At 39.6% G+C, this 20138-nt stretch overlaps 2 protein-coding genes across 15 annotated transcripts in view; one reads left to right on the top strand and one right to left on the bottom strand.

Annotated features, from left to right (window-relative positions):
* Positions 1 to 6205, top strand: part of cacna1d (calcium voltage-gated channel subunit alpha1 D) — a 72096-nt gene extending 65891 nt beyond the window's left edge. For 12 of the 14 annotated variants that reach the window (XM_023330455.1, XM_023330415.1, XM_023330431.1 and 9 more), the window contains 3 exons: positions 93 to 227; positions 884 to 1069; positions 1720 to 6205. In XM_023330455.1, coding sequence (XP_023186223.1) covers positions 93 to 227; positions 884 to 1069; positions 1720 to 2013 — 615 coding nt within the window. In that variant the 3' untranslated portion in view covers positions 2014 to 6205. The remainder of the gene's footprint in view (positions 1 to 92; positions 228 to 883; positions 1070 to 1719) is intronic. The other 2 variants (XM_023330465.1, XM_023330457.1) reach the window with 1 other exon arrangement.
* Positions 5882 to 20087, bottom strand: chdh (choline dehydrogenase). The gene is made up of 11 exons (XM_005800166.3): positions 20028 to 20087; positions 17688 to 17794; positions 17354 to 17608; positions 16981 to 17211; positions 15528 to 15694; positions 14743 to 14894; positions 14470 to 14599; positions 13187 to 13321; positions 11796 to 11938; positions 9510 to 9612; positions 5882 to 9426 (listed from the first exon to the last, which is right to left on the bottom strand). The coding sequence occupies exons 2-11, from the start codon at positions 17768 to 17770 to the stop codon at positions 9008 to 9010; spliced, it is 1818 nt and encodes a 605-aa protein (XP_005800223.1). The 5' UTR covers positions 17771 to 17794; positions 20028 to 20087; the 3' UTR covers positions 5882 to 9007.
* Positions 20088 to 20138: the final 51 nt, after the last annotated feature.

Raw genomic sequence — 20138 nt, 5'->3', positions numbered from 1 at the left:
ACACCTTCGCCTGTACTGTGAGGAGTTGGAAACGAGTGAAATGTGGCTGATGCCCCGATAGAAACCTGTTTCGTCTCCTCTCTCCCGTTCAGGTGATGGCGGTAGCCGGTCTGGACGCCGCCAGGATCGCACGTCTGTCTCCCACCAGGTCGCTACGCTCGTGGGCCACACCTCCCGCCTCCCCCATCAGCCGTGACTGTGGCCCCTGCTACACCCCACTCATACAGGTCTGGTCGACGCCGATCGACCGTCTGCATTGCTGTAGAAGTGAAATGTAAAATCAGGGGGTCCACACATGTCTAAAAAGTCTGGGACTTTTTCATCTCAGACATGGAATTTCCTGTCAGACTTGTGTCATCCATATTGCGTTTTGTGATTTGAGGTGGATGAGGCTACCAGTATCTAGCTGCTAATGTACTCTGGCTAGCTAGCTAGCTTTTTTCCGTCTATTGTGAATTTTTGTATAGAGCCGTATGCAGTGTGAGAAGCACAAACAGTGCTGCCAAGAGCCACAAACAAACCCAGGAAATTCCAAATTTTTTGCTATGCTTGACCAGTCCCTGGGTTTGCAGTTCTATTAGGTCTTAAATTGAATTTAAGCTGGCGTTAAAAAGGTCTTTAAAAGTCTTAAATTTGACATACTTAAACCTGTGGATACCCTGAAAACAATGTCCTAAAAACAGCCAGGGAACTCATGAGTTTTAGAAATTGAAAATGTGTGTGGGTTTAGAAATTTAAACTGTAACAAAAAATCTTTATTCATACATTGAAACCAAATAATATTATTAACTTGTGTTTTTGGCTGTTGTTAAAATTAAAACTCAATCTCTGCTGTTGCCTTACGGTTTTTGTAAAGGCTAAAGTGTGTAAGGTGTGTGTTCAGGTGGACTGGCGCAGTACTGGCAGTGTGGGCAGCATCCCTGGGGCCGTGAAGAGGAGTTCTTGGTACACCGACTGCCAGGACGGCCTGCCCAGCCGTAGCCACTCACCGTCACGGCTGCAGCTACCCGCAGAAAGCTGCTCACACTTCCTGCAAAACAGAGGCAGCGCTAGCAGTCTGGTGGAGGCTGTGAGTAAACCAGTAACTTAATGTTGCTCAGCTTCGGGGCAGGTCAGCAGGTGACTTGAAAAGACACTTTTCTTATAGTGAAGGACAGTGGTGGCAGCAACATGTCTTTCTTGAGTTGACTGAAAAATGGATGGAGCTAAATTCATGACAGTGCTGGAAAAAAATCTATCAAAGTCTAAAATCTATCAGTCTGGTCCACCTTCCAGCATTACAGAAACACTAGACATCCATCCAGATTGACGAAAGACATAAAACCATATCCATGTCTTAGAATGGCCCAGTCAAATCTCACACCTACATATAGATTATAAAATGACTAAAAATGTCAATTTGGACCATGTAGTTATGAAAACATACAGGTTTTTTTCTATCTACACCTTAAAGCACAGTTACTATCATCATCCACTCATGGTTTAATCGTTACTGAAGGATAATTTATTACATAAAATGGCGAAAATGACTGTCCATCTAACAATCAGCTGTCGTCCTCAGTAAGCTTGATAATTCAGCTATTTAATTAGTTCCACCATCTTGGTTTACCTTTACTGCTTTCACACATTCTCGCCTTCTGATCAGATTATTATTATTTATTTTTTTTATCTGTCTTTTAATATTATCATAATCTTCCGTTTCTCTTGCATCCCACTCAGGTCCTCATCTCTGAAGGTCTCGGGAAATACGCCAGGGACCCCAAGTTTGTGACAGCGGCCAAACACGAGATCGCAGACGCCTGCGAGATGACCATCGACGAGATGGAGAGCGCTGCCAGCAATCTGCTGAACGGCAGCATGGGTAACGGCGACGTGGCGGGGACGGAAAGCGTCAGCTCAGACTCGCGACTCGCCGACGCGCACCAGAGGGACTACAGCGACGAGGAGCAGTACGTGGCTGTGAAGTGTGAGGAGGACCTAACGGACGAGATGATATGCATCACTTCTCTATAGCAGCAACTCGCAGCGGACTCTGTCTAGTTTTATTTAGCGTATATCTCAGCAGGCCCTGCGGAGAACAGAAAATTAGAAACGGGGATAAACGTGAGAGCAAAGTGCCTTGTTTTCTTTTCCTGCTTAGTAGATTGCAGCTAAAGCGGACACATGGTTATAGAGAAACAAAAACAACAACAAAAAACTGCTGCAATTGAAATCAGGAGACATGAATCTACACGCCAGCCTCCAGGAAGGCAGGCCAGTCGTTAAAACTTGTTTTCCGTTTTCCTAATTGACATCAGTTGGATAAAACTTCAAAACTTTTGGTTTTAGATTCTGAGGATGATATAACTCGGCTTTAGTGAGGATTACACAAGGCCGTAAATCACATTGTTTACTCCATGAAGAGCCAACACAACAAAAGCAAATGTGCCACCACTCACCACCTGCACACGCAAGCAGGAAAATGAAATAGACTTCTATTCTATTGTTGTGTAAATAGTTTCAGGCGGCTAAGCATTTCTAAATCTTTCTGCCTGGTTCGCAGTATAGATGTCAAAAACTGATCGGGCCTTTGCTTTTCCGAGGATTCCTGCAATTCGTTGCGTTTTATGTGTATAAAAAGTGTGATTTTACCCCTTATTGGTCAAGATTGATGAAAACATATATTTTTGTTTGCTTATCTGAATTAGATGGAAACAAAGCAGGAGCAGCTGAGACGGTGCCTTGTAAAAGCAGACACGCCTCTTTCACCTTTTCCACATTTGGTCACATTAGAACCACACACCACGGTGTAGTTTACTGTGATTTCATTTGATAGACCAACAAAACCATGCACATTTTTGAACAGGAAGGAATAAAATACATTTGTTTTCGTCATTTACAAGTATGTTGTGCATTTGATTTCCACCCCTTTTACATACACACCCTAAATAAAATCAAGTAAAACAGGTTGCCTCCAGAAGTCAGTTAATGGGTTTCCAGTTGTGGAAAAAATGTATTTGTCAAGCACTGTTAGGTGAAAATCAGTCAGGTTTATATATATCTTGCGTACAATGAGATCTTATAAGACAATAGCTAATGAACAGGTCAGGGTCAAGGCTCTGCCAAAAGGCAGAAGAAACCGCAGGATGGAAAAAGAATCGTGAGGAGGATATGAATGTGAAATCGTTTTGCGGAACTGAGAGTCATTACTCTGGACAAAAACGTCAGTGTGTTGGCACAAATTTCCCTCTGACAGAGACATAAAATGAGAACATGACATGGACATCAAGTTAATGACGCCATAATAATACAATTAAACCCACTAAATAAGCAATGACTTAGATCAAAGCATATTTATGTGCTACAGTGACGTAAATATCCATGTTCAGAGTTTCTCTCTATCCAGTTTTAATGAACTTGAGGTATCTTGCAGGTAAAGACAAAAGGCGTATTTCAGTTTCTACATGTACAAACTCGACAGAAGCAAACCGCAGCTGTATTTACAGGAGAAACAGATTCTCCAGAATATTGGCCTCACAGTTTTCATTCATTATTATGCGTTACTTTATATAATATCCCTGTAAAACCTGTCAAAGCTTGTGGTTGTAATGTGACAAATTGTGAAAAGGTTCAAGGGGCATGTATACTTTTGCAAAGGGCTCTATATTCAAATCAAGCTGCTGAGGTTGAAACGTTCAGGGTTAAACGTTGTTCTCTTATTTTTTATTTGAAGAGGAAATTACATATCAATAATTAAAGACTTTGTCCTCAGGCATATCCTTCCACTCTATGTGCTTTCCTGCCTGACCTTTATACTTATTTGTGTTGAAAACCAAACAAAAAAATCATAAAACAGTTTAAGAAAACTGCTTTCGCTGTCTCCTGCATCCTAAAATATGCAATTTGTCACTTTCCCAGAAATCATCCCAAAAGGATGGAGTTGAGTTTATTATGAGAAAAGGCTTAAATGTAAACCGTTTGACCAGATCTTGAGGCATGCGACTCTTTTACTCTCACCCATTTTTAACCGGAAACAATTCAGGATCGCCTCCACAGCTGCAAGAGTTTTACTTCAACGCTGTTTCACACACTGTAACGTTTTTTTCTTTTTGACCAGATGTGAAATCAGGTGGAATAGCTCTCACATGTGATGAAGGACACGTATAACAAATCTCCATGCTGAACATTTTCCGGGGGTGAGCTCATCCATCTATCTCAGCCCTGGCATGTTTTCTGTGAAGCTTTTCCCTGAAAGCAGTTTCAAAAACAAACACTTCTGTGAAGAGAGAAGAGAACCACGCAGCTCCAGGATGACGTGAGGCTCGGCTTTCTGAATATTTGCTCCAACTTCGGACAGCATGTTCCGCTACGCACCGCCAAGCTATAATAACTTGCGGATATCGGCTCTGGGCTGTGGAATAGCAATGTGTGCAATCAAAGGGCTTCTTTACTGATGCGACCAAAACAAAGGGATTGCTGTGCGCAGCTACACACACTTCACTACAGTAGACACACACATGCGTAAACAACAGGCACTTACGTATTTTATAACCACATTAAAATTGAAACTAATTATAAAAATATTTTGCTGGATTAGAATATGATTTGTTCTTTTTCCTACGATTGGATAGCAGTAATGGGGGAAACAACACAGAAACAGTTGAAATTAAAAATTAATTTAATACTTAGTGACCTCACCTGGTCCACATGTTTCAGTTAAAACCTCAGATGAAAGCAACACACGTCACAATAAAACTTAACATTATCTAACAAAAACTTTTACCATGCCGCAAAAGTCAGTGTGAAACAAATAGGATGGCATGTAGCTGTAATAACTTGTATCTTCTTTTAAAGCTGTTTTATAGGAGTTTTGGCCACTCTCCCATTACATAATTAATTAAGCCCATCAATATTTGCAGAAATCAAATCATGCAATAACTTTTATAAGGTCCTGAAAGCATTTCAATCAGCTTGAGGTCCAGACTTTGACTAATCTATTTATACTAATTGATTCACTGGAGTCATCCTCCTGATCGTCTCACTTTTTTTTTTTAACATATTCAGTTGTATTCAGAATCATCCAAGATTTAGCAGTGACTTCAGTATCCAAGTACTGAGGCTACAAAAATGCCCAAATCATTACCCTTACACCACTATACTGATAGTGGGAATGTTTTACTGTTACCATTGAATATTACGACATCTTTCTACAAAAATACCTTTTTAAAGGCAACTTTACTTACCTAATATACAATATTGAGTTCTTTTAAGTGCAAAAATAATCCCTTCTTGAATCATTGGGCAGAAACTACAACTTATTCATGAGAACTGGCTGATGTCTTTCATTTTTCAGGATTGTATTAGCACATTCTTGAACAGTAGAGACAAGCAAACTGTTTGGAAAAACAAATATTGTGTCGTTGCTTATCTGAGGTTGGATAGACGCAGTAAGAGTTTAAAGACCGTGAGTCACAGTTTGTCTTACACCAACAGGAAAATAACCCTGACATTTGAAAGCTTAAGTTCCTAGCGAAACAGAAAACTTTCAAGAACTAAGATAATCGAGGGTAAAAGGAAAACATTTACTTAAATAGCTGCAGTTCATTCATTCTCTTTCCAAACCTGTCCTACAGTAGTGAGGTGTCTTGGGTTACCAGCCTATCACAGGACGTTAGCAGCTGTTTTGTACCAAACATTTACCTTATTCAGTTTTTTAATCAATTGCTGCTTCTAGAAATAACTTTATAAAAAAGCCAAAATATTAGCCGACGCTGCATGATGCTGCCACAGTCCAATTGTCAAATGTCATCCACTTACAGAAGAACACAATTTATATTACAGGTATCTGAATACATCAACAATTTAGTTTTATCAGGAGATAAAGTGACAAAGAACACAAGGCTTGGTTGTGCAACTTAGCTTTATTTTTTCTACTTTGCCACTGCTTTACAGAAGTCTGTAAAAGGTTGTAAAAAAAAAAACAACAAAACAATTTGTATAGTGTTTGTAAGAACTAACTTGAAGATTTCTGCTTTCTACCTATTTGTGTATAAAACACTCTAAAAGTTGTCTTTATCTACTTTGTAGCATAATAATTAGTACCTTCTAGATTTTGTACCAACAGAAGCAACATCCTTGTTTTGTACATTTGAATTTTTTTGCCTGAAATGACGATGCACCTGCTGATTTTTGTAATAATTGCTAAATAAAGAGGACAAGGTCAGGACGGCTTGTTGACAATCAATGCAGAAAAAAAATAATAATAAAGAAGAGCTTTGATATATTAACATAAAATATCCTTTCCTGATTCACATGTTTATTCCGTCATTAAAAAACATAAAAAAGATGATTAATGCATCATTGCACAACGGTGCATTATAGTGTAAACAATAGCTGTCACAGTACGCATTATTAACAAAGACACACAATTTAACACAGTTAAGGTCATTGTAGTAAATAAGGTCCATTGTAGATTATAATACGGATTAATTGATTTCATTCAATACTTCAGATATTAGTGAAGATATTAAAAAAATCACAACAAATATGCATCAACTTCAATCACAAATTCTTTGATACCAACACTGATGGCAATATAGGAACTATTTCTTTTATTATATTTCTATTGTTTAAAAACGTTAATTTTCCTTATTAGTCATTTATAAATTTTAACAAGATGATCTACGTAATCATTCACAAAAACAATACAAAAAATAGATTTTATTTAATGTATACTTGGGTTTTTTAAGTTTTTTAGTGTAGAGAAACAAGGTGTATTTTAACATAATTCACCATGTTTGATGATTAGCTGTTAATATTACTGCATAGTTTGAAAACATCTTAGGTTTAGCCTGAGCCATTTGGGAGCAAAAAAAAAACTACATGAGGTCTACCGGCATTAAATCGCAAATGGATTTTCCATTGTTTTCCTAAGTGGATCAGGAATGTCGAAACATTTTCCCGAAACATACAAAGGACCTTTTGAGTCATGATCAGTAAAACAGGCACAACCATTATGGAAATCTCTCAAGGCAATCGCAGAGGAAATATTTTTTTCTGGCCTGAAATAAAAACGTGGAATGGATGCGTTTCCACTTTTTGGAGACTCAGAATAACAACGCAGTCGGCATTTTTGTTGCAGTGCAGGAAATGCGAGCGAACTCTACGGAAGCGAACAGCGTTTCGACTTTTCCCCAGGGTCACGGAGCGGGGCCACAAAGTTGACTCGAACTCAAGGAAACAACTGAAAGCTGATGGATAAAGATCCGACACAGCTCCAACTTAGTTTTTTCTAGACAGCCAGACAACAGAGGTGACCGCGTGTTGTTTATGTGCAGAAAGCTTACAGAGTGAGTTAAGTAGCTGTAGTCCTAAATATAGACAATTTATGCTAATCTGCCCCGGATTTCCCACGATACGTGCTGCATTAAAGAGGAGTAACTTGTTGGGGCCAAATAACATTTGAGAAAATTACCGTAACTGCAATCAGCCTGCAGTCATTTACTGTCTACAGTGTGCTTGTTGTGACAGGCACCTTAAGCAGCGTAGGTGAACTCCTGAACAGTAGGACACGAACTGATTATGTGGGGAAAAAAATGAGACTTGTATGACACAAATCTTAATCACTTTTTAACTTGATCTTGGAGCTAGAGTTGCACTTTTCTACTTTTGTCTTGGATGCATATTATGGCATGCATTAATGCAACAGTTCTGTGCTCTAAAAGTGTCAAAACTACTCTTCTGTAACTTTCAGGTGCATTTTCTTCACTTTTTTCTCCACATAATTTTTTTTAAATGAAATTAACTATTAAAAGCAAAAGCCTTGAGACCAAATCTGTTGTGAGCAAGCGGTATAAAAATGCGTTGAAATTAATTGAACACAATTGAGAAGGAAAATATGTAAAAATGGTGTTTGCCCTTTAAATGCTTCTTTGCCCTAAAATGCAACATCTGCAATCTAGAAAAAAAGAAACAAAAAAAACAACTATTGCACGTTAGTGTAAACAGATCTACTAGTGTTAGAGACTGAAAAAGGCAGTTATTTTTGCTCACAAAATCTTAAGTCGCTTCCTTTTTCACTTTTACATATGTTTTAAAGCTTTTGGTTTTTTTGGTTAAAAAAAAGATGATGCCTTTACGACTTATGCCAGAAAACAAGTGTCGTTCCAGCTTTTCTCAAATAAAAAATGCTGATGTAGGCAGCTTCGCAGGCCAATCTAATCAGCACCAATCTTTTTCTAAACACAAAAGCAACCGTGCGAGCACACTGGCGAATGTCTTGCACTAAAAACATCCCTTTTTTGAGATAAGGTTAACTCGAACAGAAACTAAGAAGCGATTGCCTTCCTGTTATCTTGAACAGTGTGCAACAGACCTAAGGAAATGAGCTAAACAGAACAGCTGCAGGTTTGCAGGGAGGAAGCTGATCGGTAGAAAGGAAAGGCAGAACCTTGCACTTAAGCTGAACCATCATATCGGAGAGGCATTACATCATAATGACAATAATATTTCAAGCTGAACCAAATGGCTTAGAGTCTGCTTTTTGTTTTGTTAGTGTTTCACATGTTGCTCCCTAATACTTCAACTTAAAACAATTCAAGCTGTGGATACAGTGAAGTTGAGATGAACCATGTTGTTGGTGCAAACAGCATTCCCCTTACGTCCTCATGTATTAGTAGATTTAAACAAAAACACTGAGCAAGTGTTCAGTTGATAAGGCTCTTCCAGGTACTGTTTAGATTCTGCAAAGAGCAATTTGCATTTACTGCACAGCTGCTACGCGGCAGGCTGTAATAATGTCTACTTTTAGAATGATGTATCTTAGTGTGTTGGTCCCAACCGACAGACTGCCCTGCATATCGAACTTCACGCTAAATCCTTCACGTCAACGCAACGGGTTATTTGTGGAGTTCAAAAAGAGTGTAAAAGGTTAAACAAAACTAAGTCACATTTTTTTGATTTTTGTTGATTAAATTCCCTGCTGCTCCCACCTCAGAGATCGTTATAGTTAAATCACCGAATCGGCCGATCATCTCTGCGTTTCGAGCGTCGTGGGCTGGTACACGGGAACCCCGGGTTCCACCAGAGGAGGCCGGCCTCTGATCATGTCGGCTGCCTTCTCCGCCATCATGATCGTAGGGGCGTTCAGGTTCCCGCTCACGATGCTGGGCATGATGGAAGCGTCGACTACCCGCAGTCGCTCCAGACCCAGGACGCGTGCGCTCGAGTCCACCACCGCCGTCGGATCGGAGGCGGACCCCATTTTGCAGGTGCAGGAGGGATGGTAGGCGCTGTCGGCCTTCTGGCGGACGAAAGCGTCGATGTCGGCGTCCGACTGGACCTGGAGACCGGGCTGGACCTCGGGACCGCGGAACTGGTCGAAGGCACTCTGAGCGAAAATTTCTCTGGACAGTTTGACGCACTCCCTGAATTCCCACACATCAATATCTGCAAAGATCAGATAGAAAACACACATGATTCTGTTTTATCTTCTGCTCTATTTCAGTCAAGCAACCCTCTTCGGTTCTTACCAGTGGAGAGATAGTTTGGCTGGAGAATTGGGTGATCGGTGGGATTGGCACTTTTCAGCTTCATCCAGCCAATGCTAGTGCTTCTCATTGGTCCAACATGAACCTAGGACATGAGAACATTCTTTATTTTTGAAGACTTTTACACTTTTAGAGATGTTGGCAGGATAGCAGAGGCTCCAGCAGATTAAGCTTAATAAATACTTTACTCAGATAAAAACCAGTCAATTAAGAAAATAGGACTTCACAACAATGGTAAGTGATACTGGGATTTTTTAAATTAATTTCTTTTAAGAAAATTGTGCATAAAGCCCTTAAGAAAGTATTTTTTGAGTCACCTCTGTTGGCCCTGTCGAGAACAGATGTTTTCATTTTAGGAACAGCAACATATTTACTTTTGTTACACTCCTTGTCTGAGTTACTGTGCGATGGTGCTGTCATCTAAGGACCTGAGAGTCAAACTCTGACCATATCTCTGATGTCTGACATTTGCCATGTCCCTGGATCCAAAGTTTTTAAATCTTGTGTCCAGGTAGGGGCTGCTACTGAGACCCCAAAAGGCTTCAATGCTCCTGAATCACTCTACTAACAGCACACCTGCTAGCTTGCTGCCTTGGAGCCTTATGAGATGCAGTCAAGCTTCCAAGTAATGTTACCATCAGGAAGATCACCTTTGAGACAGACAAATGTTTTTCAGATTATCTCTCTCTTGCTGCTTCTTCAAATGGTCTCTGGGTGTCAAGGGAGAGCCCCACCACTGACCACGCATAGTGAGCTGTACCCAAGAAAGCAAAGTACAACTGCTTCCTTTTTCTCAATTGTCTCTTAAACTTGTAGAATACGCAGTTCCAGTGTGCTTCAACTGATTGGATGAGTTTGTGCTCTGGAAACTTAAAACGTTTCTGGATGTGCAAAGCATGGATAACGTGCCCGACCTACTTTGTGAAACAGCTGCGACCATGTTGGCACCAATATCTGAGACAACTCCCTGAGTTCTGGTAGTTCTGTCCTGTTCTTCAGTGATTCTTTTCAATTTGAAGATATCTTGATTCCCACTTGTGTCTAAATATCAGCAACTTTTTTTTTTTTTTTTACTTTTGAGAGACAAATACAAAGTAAGTGGGTTTTTTTCTCATAAGGAAACTTTACTACTAGGATTTTTTTCCCAGAGATCGGAGAAGTGCCTTCAGTAAACTCTTAAAACCGTTTTGTTGAGAGAGCTTGTAGGTCCTTCATGGTCATCGTAGCAATGCAAAACTATTGGGATACTGTTTGTCTGTAACCTCTATAGGAATACCATTTTTCCTTTAATTAACACAAAAGGATGAGCATATTCATCCTATATTCACATTTGAAGTTTGTGGTACATATATTATTTTTGAGTTCCAGTATGATTTTATTCAGCTGCCTGAGTAGATGATAATAGTTTAATCAGTCTGCATCTCTGATCAACTTTTACCAACGTTTTATCTTGGAGTTCACCAGAGGGTGAACTGCTTTGATATGTTTATGTAAATTTATGGTGTTACCACAGTGATAAATTCTCTCTTCTGCAAAGGGAGGGTGAAGTGAGCCTGCATGATCGAGGAGTCGAGGGGTGCGGGAGGACGCGCCGTCTGCACTGACAGTGTTGGAGAGAAGCTGCACTTATGAGGAAATTAAACAAGTGTATTTGAAAGAGAGCAGATGTTTTTAGTATAAACATTACAAAGGTATGACATCTTGGAGTCATATTAAAAAAGTAAGCTCTTAATGTTTGGCATTTGGCATGAACTCTGGGGAAATTTCTGAAATTTGCAGGACATTTGGAAGAGACACCAGTATTGACAACAACAGTAATACCAATGCTCACCTTGGTATCTATTTGAATCAATGCGCCCAACCCTACTTAAACAACTTCACTCATTTTAGGTACTTTTGCACTGTAGAATTTGTTTATTTTTATAAGTCTCCTCTTAAATGATCTATCTGCAGGGAAAGACGGAGTTAACCCACAGCTATTTTCCTTTGTATAAGGCACTTATTAGTGGGGAGGTTCAATTCTCTGGAAGAGAGAATCATTTCCCGAGAAATTACTGTGACGAGCCAAGTTTGTGATTTTAATGTGAGTTTCCATGGAACAGTAAAGGGAACTCTGTATCTAATCCTTTGTCTCTTCAACCTCTTGTTAGCATAAAGTTTATTAATAGCAGTCTAAATGAAAGTAATGAATAAATTTGGCCGCCCGGACTGCCCACAGTCAGGAGGAAGAAAAAGAAAAGAGCATACAGTATTTGTTATTTGTCGCACCTGATATGCTTCTATCTTTGAAGGAACCCGGCCGTGGTCAATAACTTGTGAAGGCAGAAAATGAAACTGAATGTCAGGGTGTGTGACGTGAGGTCGACTGCGGATAAACCCTCCGCTCTCCAAGTGGGCTGTAGCTCCGTAGCCTGGGGGAAGAAGATTGAGACAATAAAAAAAAAAAACAAACACACAATCACAAAGCTGATAAAAAAAGTAAGTCTGCCAACTGTATGTCTGGCACAGCTAATGTTCCTAATTGCCAAACCACAAGGTGGTTTCCTGCAGTAATCAATTGTCAATCAGTGCATTTCGTCACCACGCAGAACATTTCACAGAAACACCGAGTTATATTTGAGGCAAATTCTGCGAATTGCATTGAGTAAAAATTGAAAAAAAAAAATTCCTATAGGGTATATACTGTATGTGTCTTAGTTTTATAAATAAACAAAACATTTAGGTAAAATAACAAAAATATTATAATGTTGGGAAACAACATAGAACAACGTTTCCCAACCGTGGTCCTCAAGGCACACTGCCTTGTATAATAAAGGTGCTTCGCTTCAGCACGCCTGATTTTAACCGGAGGCCAATTTAGGTTTCTGATACACCTGACATCTGACTCAGGGTTTGTTTCAAGCAGGAGCACATCTGAAACAGGTGGGACATCTGAAACGGCCAGGGTCGGGAAACACTTCCATAAAATATGTACATTTCACAAGATTATTATGCTCTCACATATATTTCTGCAGGGCATTGGAAATTATTTGTGACATAAAAGCACAAAGTAGTGCGCCGCGCTAATGTGGAAAGAAAATGACAAAATAATGAAGAACTTTTCAAAACCATTTACAAATAAAAGTTTGAAATGTGTGACCTACATTTGTTTTCACCACGTCTGGGCGATATGGCTGAAGAACGATACGAGCATTTCATATCCGGTAAAGTAAAGTATTGGTTAGGGTTTTTTTTTTTGTTTTAAATACTTAAAATACTGCCAATTATAATTCTGTTTTAGCCATAATTTTCTCTCAAGCGGTTGAGCTGTTTGCTCTCCTCGTTGTTTATTTCTGAGCAGTTATGAGGCACGGTGGCGAAACATGAATCTGCTGATGCACAAGTCACATTAGAGGTTTGCCATAAGCCATATGGAAAACACAGAAAAGCAAACTGGTCACGTGAAGTAGAAATGTCATTTTTCAGATTCTGATCAGCACAAAATGCAAAATGCTGAAAGTCATGCATCATTTTAATTCCACTTCAGCAGTAAGAACTACTTGTGTTTCGTCTAACATACGACTGCAATAAAGTGCATCAAAGTTTTGCATAATTGTAATGTGATAAAACAGTAAAAACGTCAGGGGGTATAAATACATTTGCAAGGTGAATTTGGTTACCGGTGAAAAGAGTGAGCCACTCGAGGCCAATCTTGATCATGTGGAAAGGTTTCTGCGCCTTGTACAAGGTGATGGGCTGAGTGCACTGCTGCTGGACGTACAGCTCCAAGTGGTCCTGCAGATTATTGCCAACGCCTGAACAACAGGGTGAAAAAGACAGAAGCTTTTGTTCAGTTTAATCCAAATCCAATTAAAGAAATACTTCAATAAATATAATCTTATTACGTTTTTGCTGAAAGGCAGAATATGCAAGTTTGTTCAAAGAGTTATTATGCAGTTGACAGTGATGACAGGGGACAGAAAGGATTCTCAGTAGTGGTTTGTATTGCGGTGAATCTGAAGAAGCTTCTTATTCATTCATTCAGTAAACGTATTCTGAGCATTTCTGCAGTTGGCAGGACTCTAACTTGAAGCCTGAGGTAGCCTGGTAAAAACCAGGCCTGTTTGTCTTGTGCAGATAGTCTGGGATCTCGACTATTGAGAAACGATTGCTTCCCGTTTTAAATTTCCAATAGTTAACGTTTGCCTTGAATTGGCAAACGTCTTTGCCTTGAATTGACGTATGAATTACGCCAATTCAAGGCTACGATGCTTACCGGAAATTGTCTGCTCTGTAAACAACCATCCTCCGCTACGAAGAGAGACGTGCTGATCCGAACGAGGCAACTGTTAATGTTTATTCAATATGTGGAAGCGAGGCCATCACAGACTGTCTCCGCTGCCATTGCTAAAACTACAGGCAGACTACAATTCTAAAACAGCGCAGAAAATCAACGTCATCATTCACTTCTTCTGTTCCCTGATTGGTCTGGTACAACATCTAGCAGAGGGAATCCAAGCGAGTGAGAGAAAGCCCAGACTGTGACGTAAGCAACATCTTTTTTTGAGTGAAGTTACACGGGAAGGCGATAGCCAGGCTAAGTTGGAGGTGTACGCGGTGAAAATGAATGGCGAGAGTACAATCCCCTGTGGTGCTCCACTATTGCTGACTTTATCAAACAAAACATTTTAGTCTCGTAGTCCGTAGTTTCTTTGTAAGGTAATCAATCCAAGTAATTGTTGAGCCACCTACTTGAAAAACATTTTCTATTAGAGAAAGAAAACAACATGCTTGTAAAGTTACAGTGGTTGTGCAACAGCTGCCTCCTTCAGCTTTACTAGAGCCAGTTACCAAAGCACGGAAAGGTCAAAAAGTGACTCAAAATCCTACACGCATCAAGATCTAATCTCCAGCAGAGAATGCATCCATCGCAAAGTCAACAGAGTCTTTAAACTTCACGCACCTGGCAAGTGCTGAATGACAGGAATACCCAGGTCTTTCAGTTCATCTGCATTTCCCACACCAGACAGCATGAGTAGCTGAGGGGAATTGATAGCTCCTCCACTCAAGATCACTTCTTTATCTGCAAACACCTGAACAATAATGGAAAAACTGAGTCTGTGAGCTGTTGTAAAGAAGAAAAGCATGAAAAATGGTAACCGTGATTTAAATAAAAATACATCTTTAATCGGTTTTTTTAATCTACTGTATTACGTGAGATAGTTGTGCTTCTTACTCTCTTTTTCTCTCCGTTCTGCACGTACTCCACCCCTACAGCACGCTTGCCATCAAACAAGATCTTGGTGGTCATGCAGTGCACCTCCGTCTTCAGATTGGGCCGACCCAATGCAGGTCTGAGGTAGGCGCTGGCAGAGCTCCATCTCTTCCCTGGAAACATGTGTTCATTCGGACAAGATTTATTTGTGCAGTAAAATCCTGGAGATTAGTGGTATTTACTTTTTCCACCCAGCTCAGCGCTCCATTTTTGAGATGATACAATCCCCAGTTCTAAAGATTTTGCTTTAGCTCTAGATTAGAAGTTTGGTTTTCACTAGTGGCCAATTTACTGATATTTTCGAACATTTCAGTGATGGCAATTAAACCAAAACATACATAAGATGAAATATAGGATCATATTTCACATTTTGCAACAATCATGAAGTTTCTTTTCTCACTGAGAACACATCATTTCAGCATTTCAATTCAGTTTTCTGATGATCTTGAAGGTTTTCACAGCACTTAGAATCTCGTTAGCATTAGCAAGTTTTCCCTCTTACTAATGTACTCGTACTACATAAGCACCATATTGGATGAGATGTTCGGACATTTGGGGCGATTATTAAATAATCAAGCACCTGTAATAAAATTACAAAAAATAAAGTTATTAGGCTCATTGGTTAGTTAATTAAAGCATCTTCTGTATTAAGCCTAACCTGATCTCAGTACCACCAATGCAGTCTTTAACTCCTCTTTCCATCATTTTTATTAAACCTCAAGTGTTTTGCTCTCTGTTTCTGTTACCTTTGTAGACGGTCATGTCCATCCAGCCAACGCCTTCCTGTTGGTATCCATTCATGTCATCAGTGAAGGGGTATCCTGCCTGCTGGCCTGCTTCGATAAAAGCCTTGTGCAGGGGATGGTTGGTCTTTCCTCTGGACACGTGAAGAGGTCCGCTGCCACCTCTGTACCTGCAATACAAAGATGGAAAAACACAATATTACAATATCTCACAAATGCTTAGTAGGTTTCAAACTCCAGCAGGAAGTGTGGGAGTATCATATAAGCACCTCTCCTACAAAAATGTTCATTAATGTTAGACAATTGTCTTATTAATGTTGATAATAACAAAGCTACTTAGCATACGTTATGTAGACCAGACACTATGTCTATACTAAGGAAGATTCCCTCATCTCAGAATGATAATTGCTTTAAGTTGGACATGTTTACTAATTAGTTCAATTAGTAGTTTATGCACAGTCCTGAGTCCCTCTATGGCTGTGAATAAAGCCCTGTCATTTCAGCCAAAGAGAGAATATTAAGAATACAATAACTAAACCAAACTGTGACTCACAAAAGATAACCTACTCAGTCCAGGCTAAACGCGTTATCTCAAGAATAAAGGGCGCATCAGAAACAGCACACAGGACAAGAGCTGTTGCTTCAGGAAGTGCCTCACATTTCTTTTCATTTGCACCCCCGTAAAATTTATTTTCACACTCACCAGTACAGGTGGCAACAGTGTTGCCACAACTTATGTAATTAGCGTCTGGGAAAAAACGTGAATCGTGATAAAACAAGAAGCGGAGTTTCAAATTTCCGTTAGCAAAGACACATTGACACTCTGGACACATTTCTGTTCATCTTAAAAGAGACATAGACAGACTTTGTTGTCATTCAATTAAAGTAAGCCTATTACATCTAAAGTGTCCTCTTGTACCTAGAATATATGAAATACATGCAGGAAAACTTTTTTCCATTGACTGAAGTTGCTTGGCTTCTGGTGTTGAACTTTCTATGAGGGTTTGAAATGTATTATACTGTATTCATACTATCAGACTGATGAACCTGATGATGTTTTCTAAGACTGATAGTAATGTTCAGACTGTTTTTGCTCAAACTATTTTCCCATTGCTGGTTCTATGACAGCAAAAGTAAATGTTCAATTAATGTCTGCCAATTATGAATAAACACTATTATTTCATACCGTCTACTATCACAGCTCCAATACTTGATAGAACCTCTGTAGTGGAGTTGTCTTTTTGATAAAGGGTAAGTTTTATTTTTAAAGTAGTCTCATGATTGTGTGGCTTTGATTGCATAAGGGTAAAGATTTACAGCCAATAAAAAAAAAAGATTTTATTAAATGCATTGTCACTTTATGATAAAAGATCATATCGCCCATTTTTAGATTCTGTCAAACGGATGCAAATAAAAAGTAATTGACCAAATAAATAAAGCCATTTGAAGATAGTACCTGTTTTCTCCCAGTTCATGGCACTGAGCTTTTCTGAAGTAAGGCAGACAATGCTCATAGTCCCATCCCTCTGCACCCTCTCTCTGCCAGCGGTTGTAGTCCTCTGCATGCCCACGGATGTAAACCATGGCATTAAGTGAGGAGGATCCTCCCCAGACTCGACCCCTGGGCCAGTACAGCACCCTGTTGTCCATTTGGGCCTGGGGTAATGTGTGGTAGAACCAGTTATACCTGAAGAGGCGTGAAAAGAAACACAGCAGGACAATTAAAAGAAAATTCTGAGCTCTGAATTATTATCAAAACAAAGGTTTATCAGTCACTGGCGTAAACTGAGGATGATCTAATTGCTTAAATTTATACTCAATCACCGTACTTGTCATCACAGAGGTTGTAGGTCAGCGCGGCTGGCATGTGGATCTTCCACGAGAGTCGGGAGCTTCCCAGCCACTTGTCCTTGGGTCCGGCCTCCAACAGACACACGGACTCCTGGGCGTCTTCTGTCAGGCGATTGGCGAGGACGCAACCTGCTGACCCTGCCCCAATAACCACATAGCTATAGGATGGAGTTTTCTGATTGGATGCAGGTGAGGATGAAGCATTCTGGTGAGAAGCTGAGGTAGTGAAACATCTGCAATCGAGCGGGAGAGGTTAAAAAGAAGTCCCGTATGTTTGGCCATTTCTTTTGAAAAAGTGCGTCAAGAAAGCACCTGCCGTCCTTCATGAATCTTCTCCAGGTTCTTGTCGCAAGTCTCTGAGCTCCTGCTTGACCCATCATGGCCAAAGACGGCATTTTGGGGGATGCTTCCTTTATGAACTGTACATTACAACGATGATTATTTAGCAGAGGACACAAGGTGAGTGTAAAACTGAAGCAGAATTGAAACACGGGATGAGGGTTTCTTCAAGTACAGACCTGCCAAATGGAAAACCCAAGTGAAGCATATAGGTTTTTCCCAACAGTCAGCATTTGTCAAAGGTCAGTGAACTCACTTGTTTTGTCTTTAATTCCTATACCTGTTGTTCTAGTATTAGTACCGGCTAAAATATTGATGCATGACAAACCTCAAGCTTCACACATTTGTGACTAATGCTGAGCAATGGATTTATCATTGTGGTTCTCATTTTGCCTTTTCTGTCAAACAGGTTCTGACAATTATTTCACCATGTGTGATACTCTGCTGCAAACAGGCTTACTCTGCACTAAAATTTTACAGCACCTGCAATAAACTGTCTGGTCTTGCAAATATTTAACTGCAGAAAGTAGTTGCCAGGTCTGCTTATCCCAAGTACCAAGGACCTTAAAGCAAACAAATACAGAAGCACGTTATGCAATTTTGGACATGTTTCAAGTACAGTAGCTGCCTCCGGTACATTGTGTGAGCCTCCAGTTAGTTTTTACTTACTCTGCCATTAAAGAAAAGAAAATTAGACTTTGACGTCTTGCAGGATTACTCTGTCTGGGCCATTGCGTTTTTGTACATGTGACATAACAATGTCAGAATTTACAGAAAATATAGTGCAGTTATAAATCAAATAACTGCACTTTGTGTGAGCTGATCATATGGGCCTTTTAACACGGGAAAAACACTGTTATTTTGACCAATGAATGTACAGTGGTCAAATGATACGTAATGGGAGTACTTTCCCATTATGTATTATTTTTAAAACCCAAGGGTTTCACATGTTTGACGTAAGAGCTAACCGTCAGTGCAAAACTCCTTTATCAGCAAATCTTAGTGTTATCTGATTTGGTCATAGACGTGAGGAAAATTTTAAAGCGCTACTATTGTAAATACTTCCCTTCACAATGAAGCCTTGCTCAGAATTTACCACGTCTGGTTTTTCTTTAGGTCAGCTGACTCTTACTGATTCCAGTTTTGTCTTTTTCTAAATAGTCAAACTTTAAGGGGGGGAAAGGTGCTGCAGCTTCTTTAGGTGATTTAAAAGTTTAGAATAAGAATAAAATGAGGCTTTAAAAAATGATTCCTCAAAAGGTACCAAAGCAAACCTTGATGAAATTCAAGTGCAATGTCTATGCATTTGGTTAGATTCAGATCAGTCCAATGTAGAAGTATATTTGAACCATTCATAAATATCTTCATTTAATTCCCATTTCAATGGTAGACATCATTTTGACTGAAAATCGTAGAAGCTGTTAGTTTTGATGCATTTAATAAATATCTTTGATTGTTCAGCGCATGACCTGCTGACTACCAATCAAGGTAAAATTGGATAATTCAAGTCGGAGCATCTCTAGCAGTTCCTCTTCCATAATAAAAATATAAACAACAATCACCACTAATATTCAGCGCAAGTTAAATAACTGACCAAGGGTTACTTTTTGTTTGTCTTTTTAATTTAAGCACATAATTAACAATTGTAATTGCACAAGTTCAATGCATTGTGCTAAGAGCGTCATTACTGTGCGCAGACCTGTTCCTCTGTTCAGACATGGCAACACAGACTGACTGCTTCTATTTACAGCTTTCAGTTCAAAGGTGGCGGTGAAACGCGGAACAGAGGACTAGTGTGCTTTATTGTAAAAACTGCTTGCTTGGCACTCAATGACAGCACGCTAGATCCACCGATAACATGAATGTGCAAAAACACTTCTTTCCTAAGATTCAAACTCCACTGTTTAAAGTTTCCATTTTCTACTTTTGCTCCTAAAGGCTACTTTCACGACATTTATTATCAGTCTTTATTCCTACACAATCGATAGGTCTACATCATGTATTTGATTAAACGTACATTTTTTTTAAGGATTAAAACGTTTTTGAAAGTCGAATAAAGTGCTTTACAAATCCTGAGTAGTGTGTAAAGCACTGGTGACAGTTTTACAGATTAAACTCCTAACTTTGCTTAGAAAAACTGTGAAACAGCTAGTTAGCTGCTTCTGCTCGATGTTAGGGGAAAACCGCTGCATGTGAATTCAGAAACTACGTTTAATCAAGCTGACCCAGAGTCAGAGGCGCTTCCTACCAACCTACATGAAAATGCATCATTGTCCGTCATGCTAAGTAGTTTTTTTTGTATTTTGCCCTTACCTTGGCTTTCCACTGCAGCCGTTCATGAGGGAAAAAAATCAACAAATGTGAGTGGGCGTGGTTAAGTCTGCTGGTTTTCTCTCTTGTTCTGGACAGTTTTATCACAGAGCT

Source organism: Xiphophorus maculatus, chromosome 1 (assembly GCF_002775205.1).
Source record: "Xiphophorus maculatus strain JP 163 A chromosome 1, X_maculatus-5.0-male, whole genome shotgun sequence".
In the NCBI taxonomy this organism is placed as follows: domain Eukaryota; kingdom Metazoa; phylum Chordata; class Actinopteri; order Cyprinodontiformes; family Poeciliidae; genus Xiphophorus; species Xiphophorus maculatus.
The sequence above is the reverse complement of the archived record's forward strand: the minus strand, read 5'-3'. Positions and strand labels throughout refer to the sequence as shown.

What these genes read in the sequence shown, in the direction of transcription:
- chdh (XM_005800166.3), bottom strand. Translation starts at nt 17,770, where the DNA reads ATGCCGTCTTTGGCCATGATGGGTCAAGCAGGAGCTCAGAGACTTGCG. An exon ending in CATGAACTGGGAGAAAACAG is followed by an intron (nt 15,695 to 16,980) that starts GTACTATCTTCA and finishes TTTGTATTGCAG; the next exon opens with GTACAGAGGTGGCAGCGGAC. An exon ending in GCCAAACTATCTCTCCACTG is followed by an intron (nt 9,427 to 9,509) that starts GTAAGAACCGAA and finishes TGATCTTTGCAG; the next exon opens with ATATTGATGTGTGGGAATTC.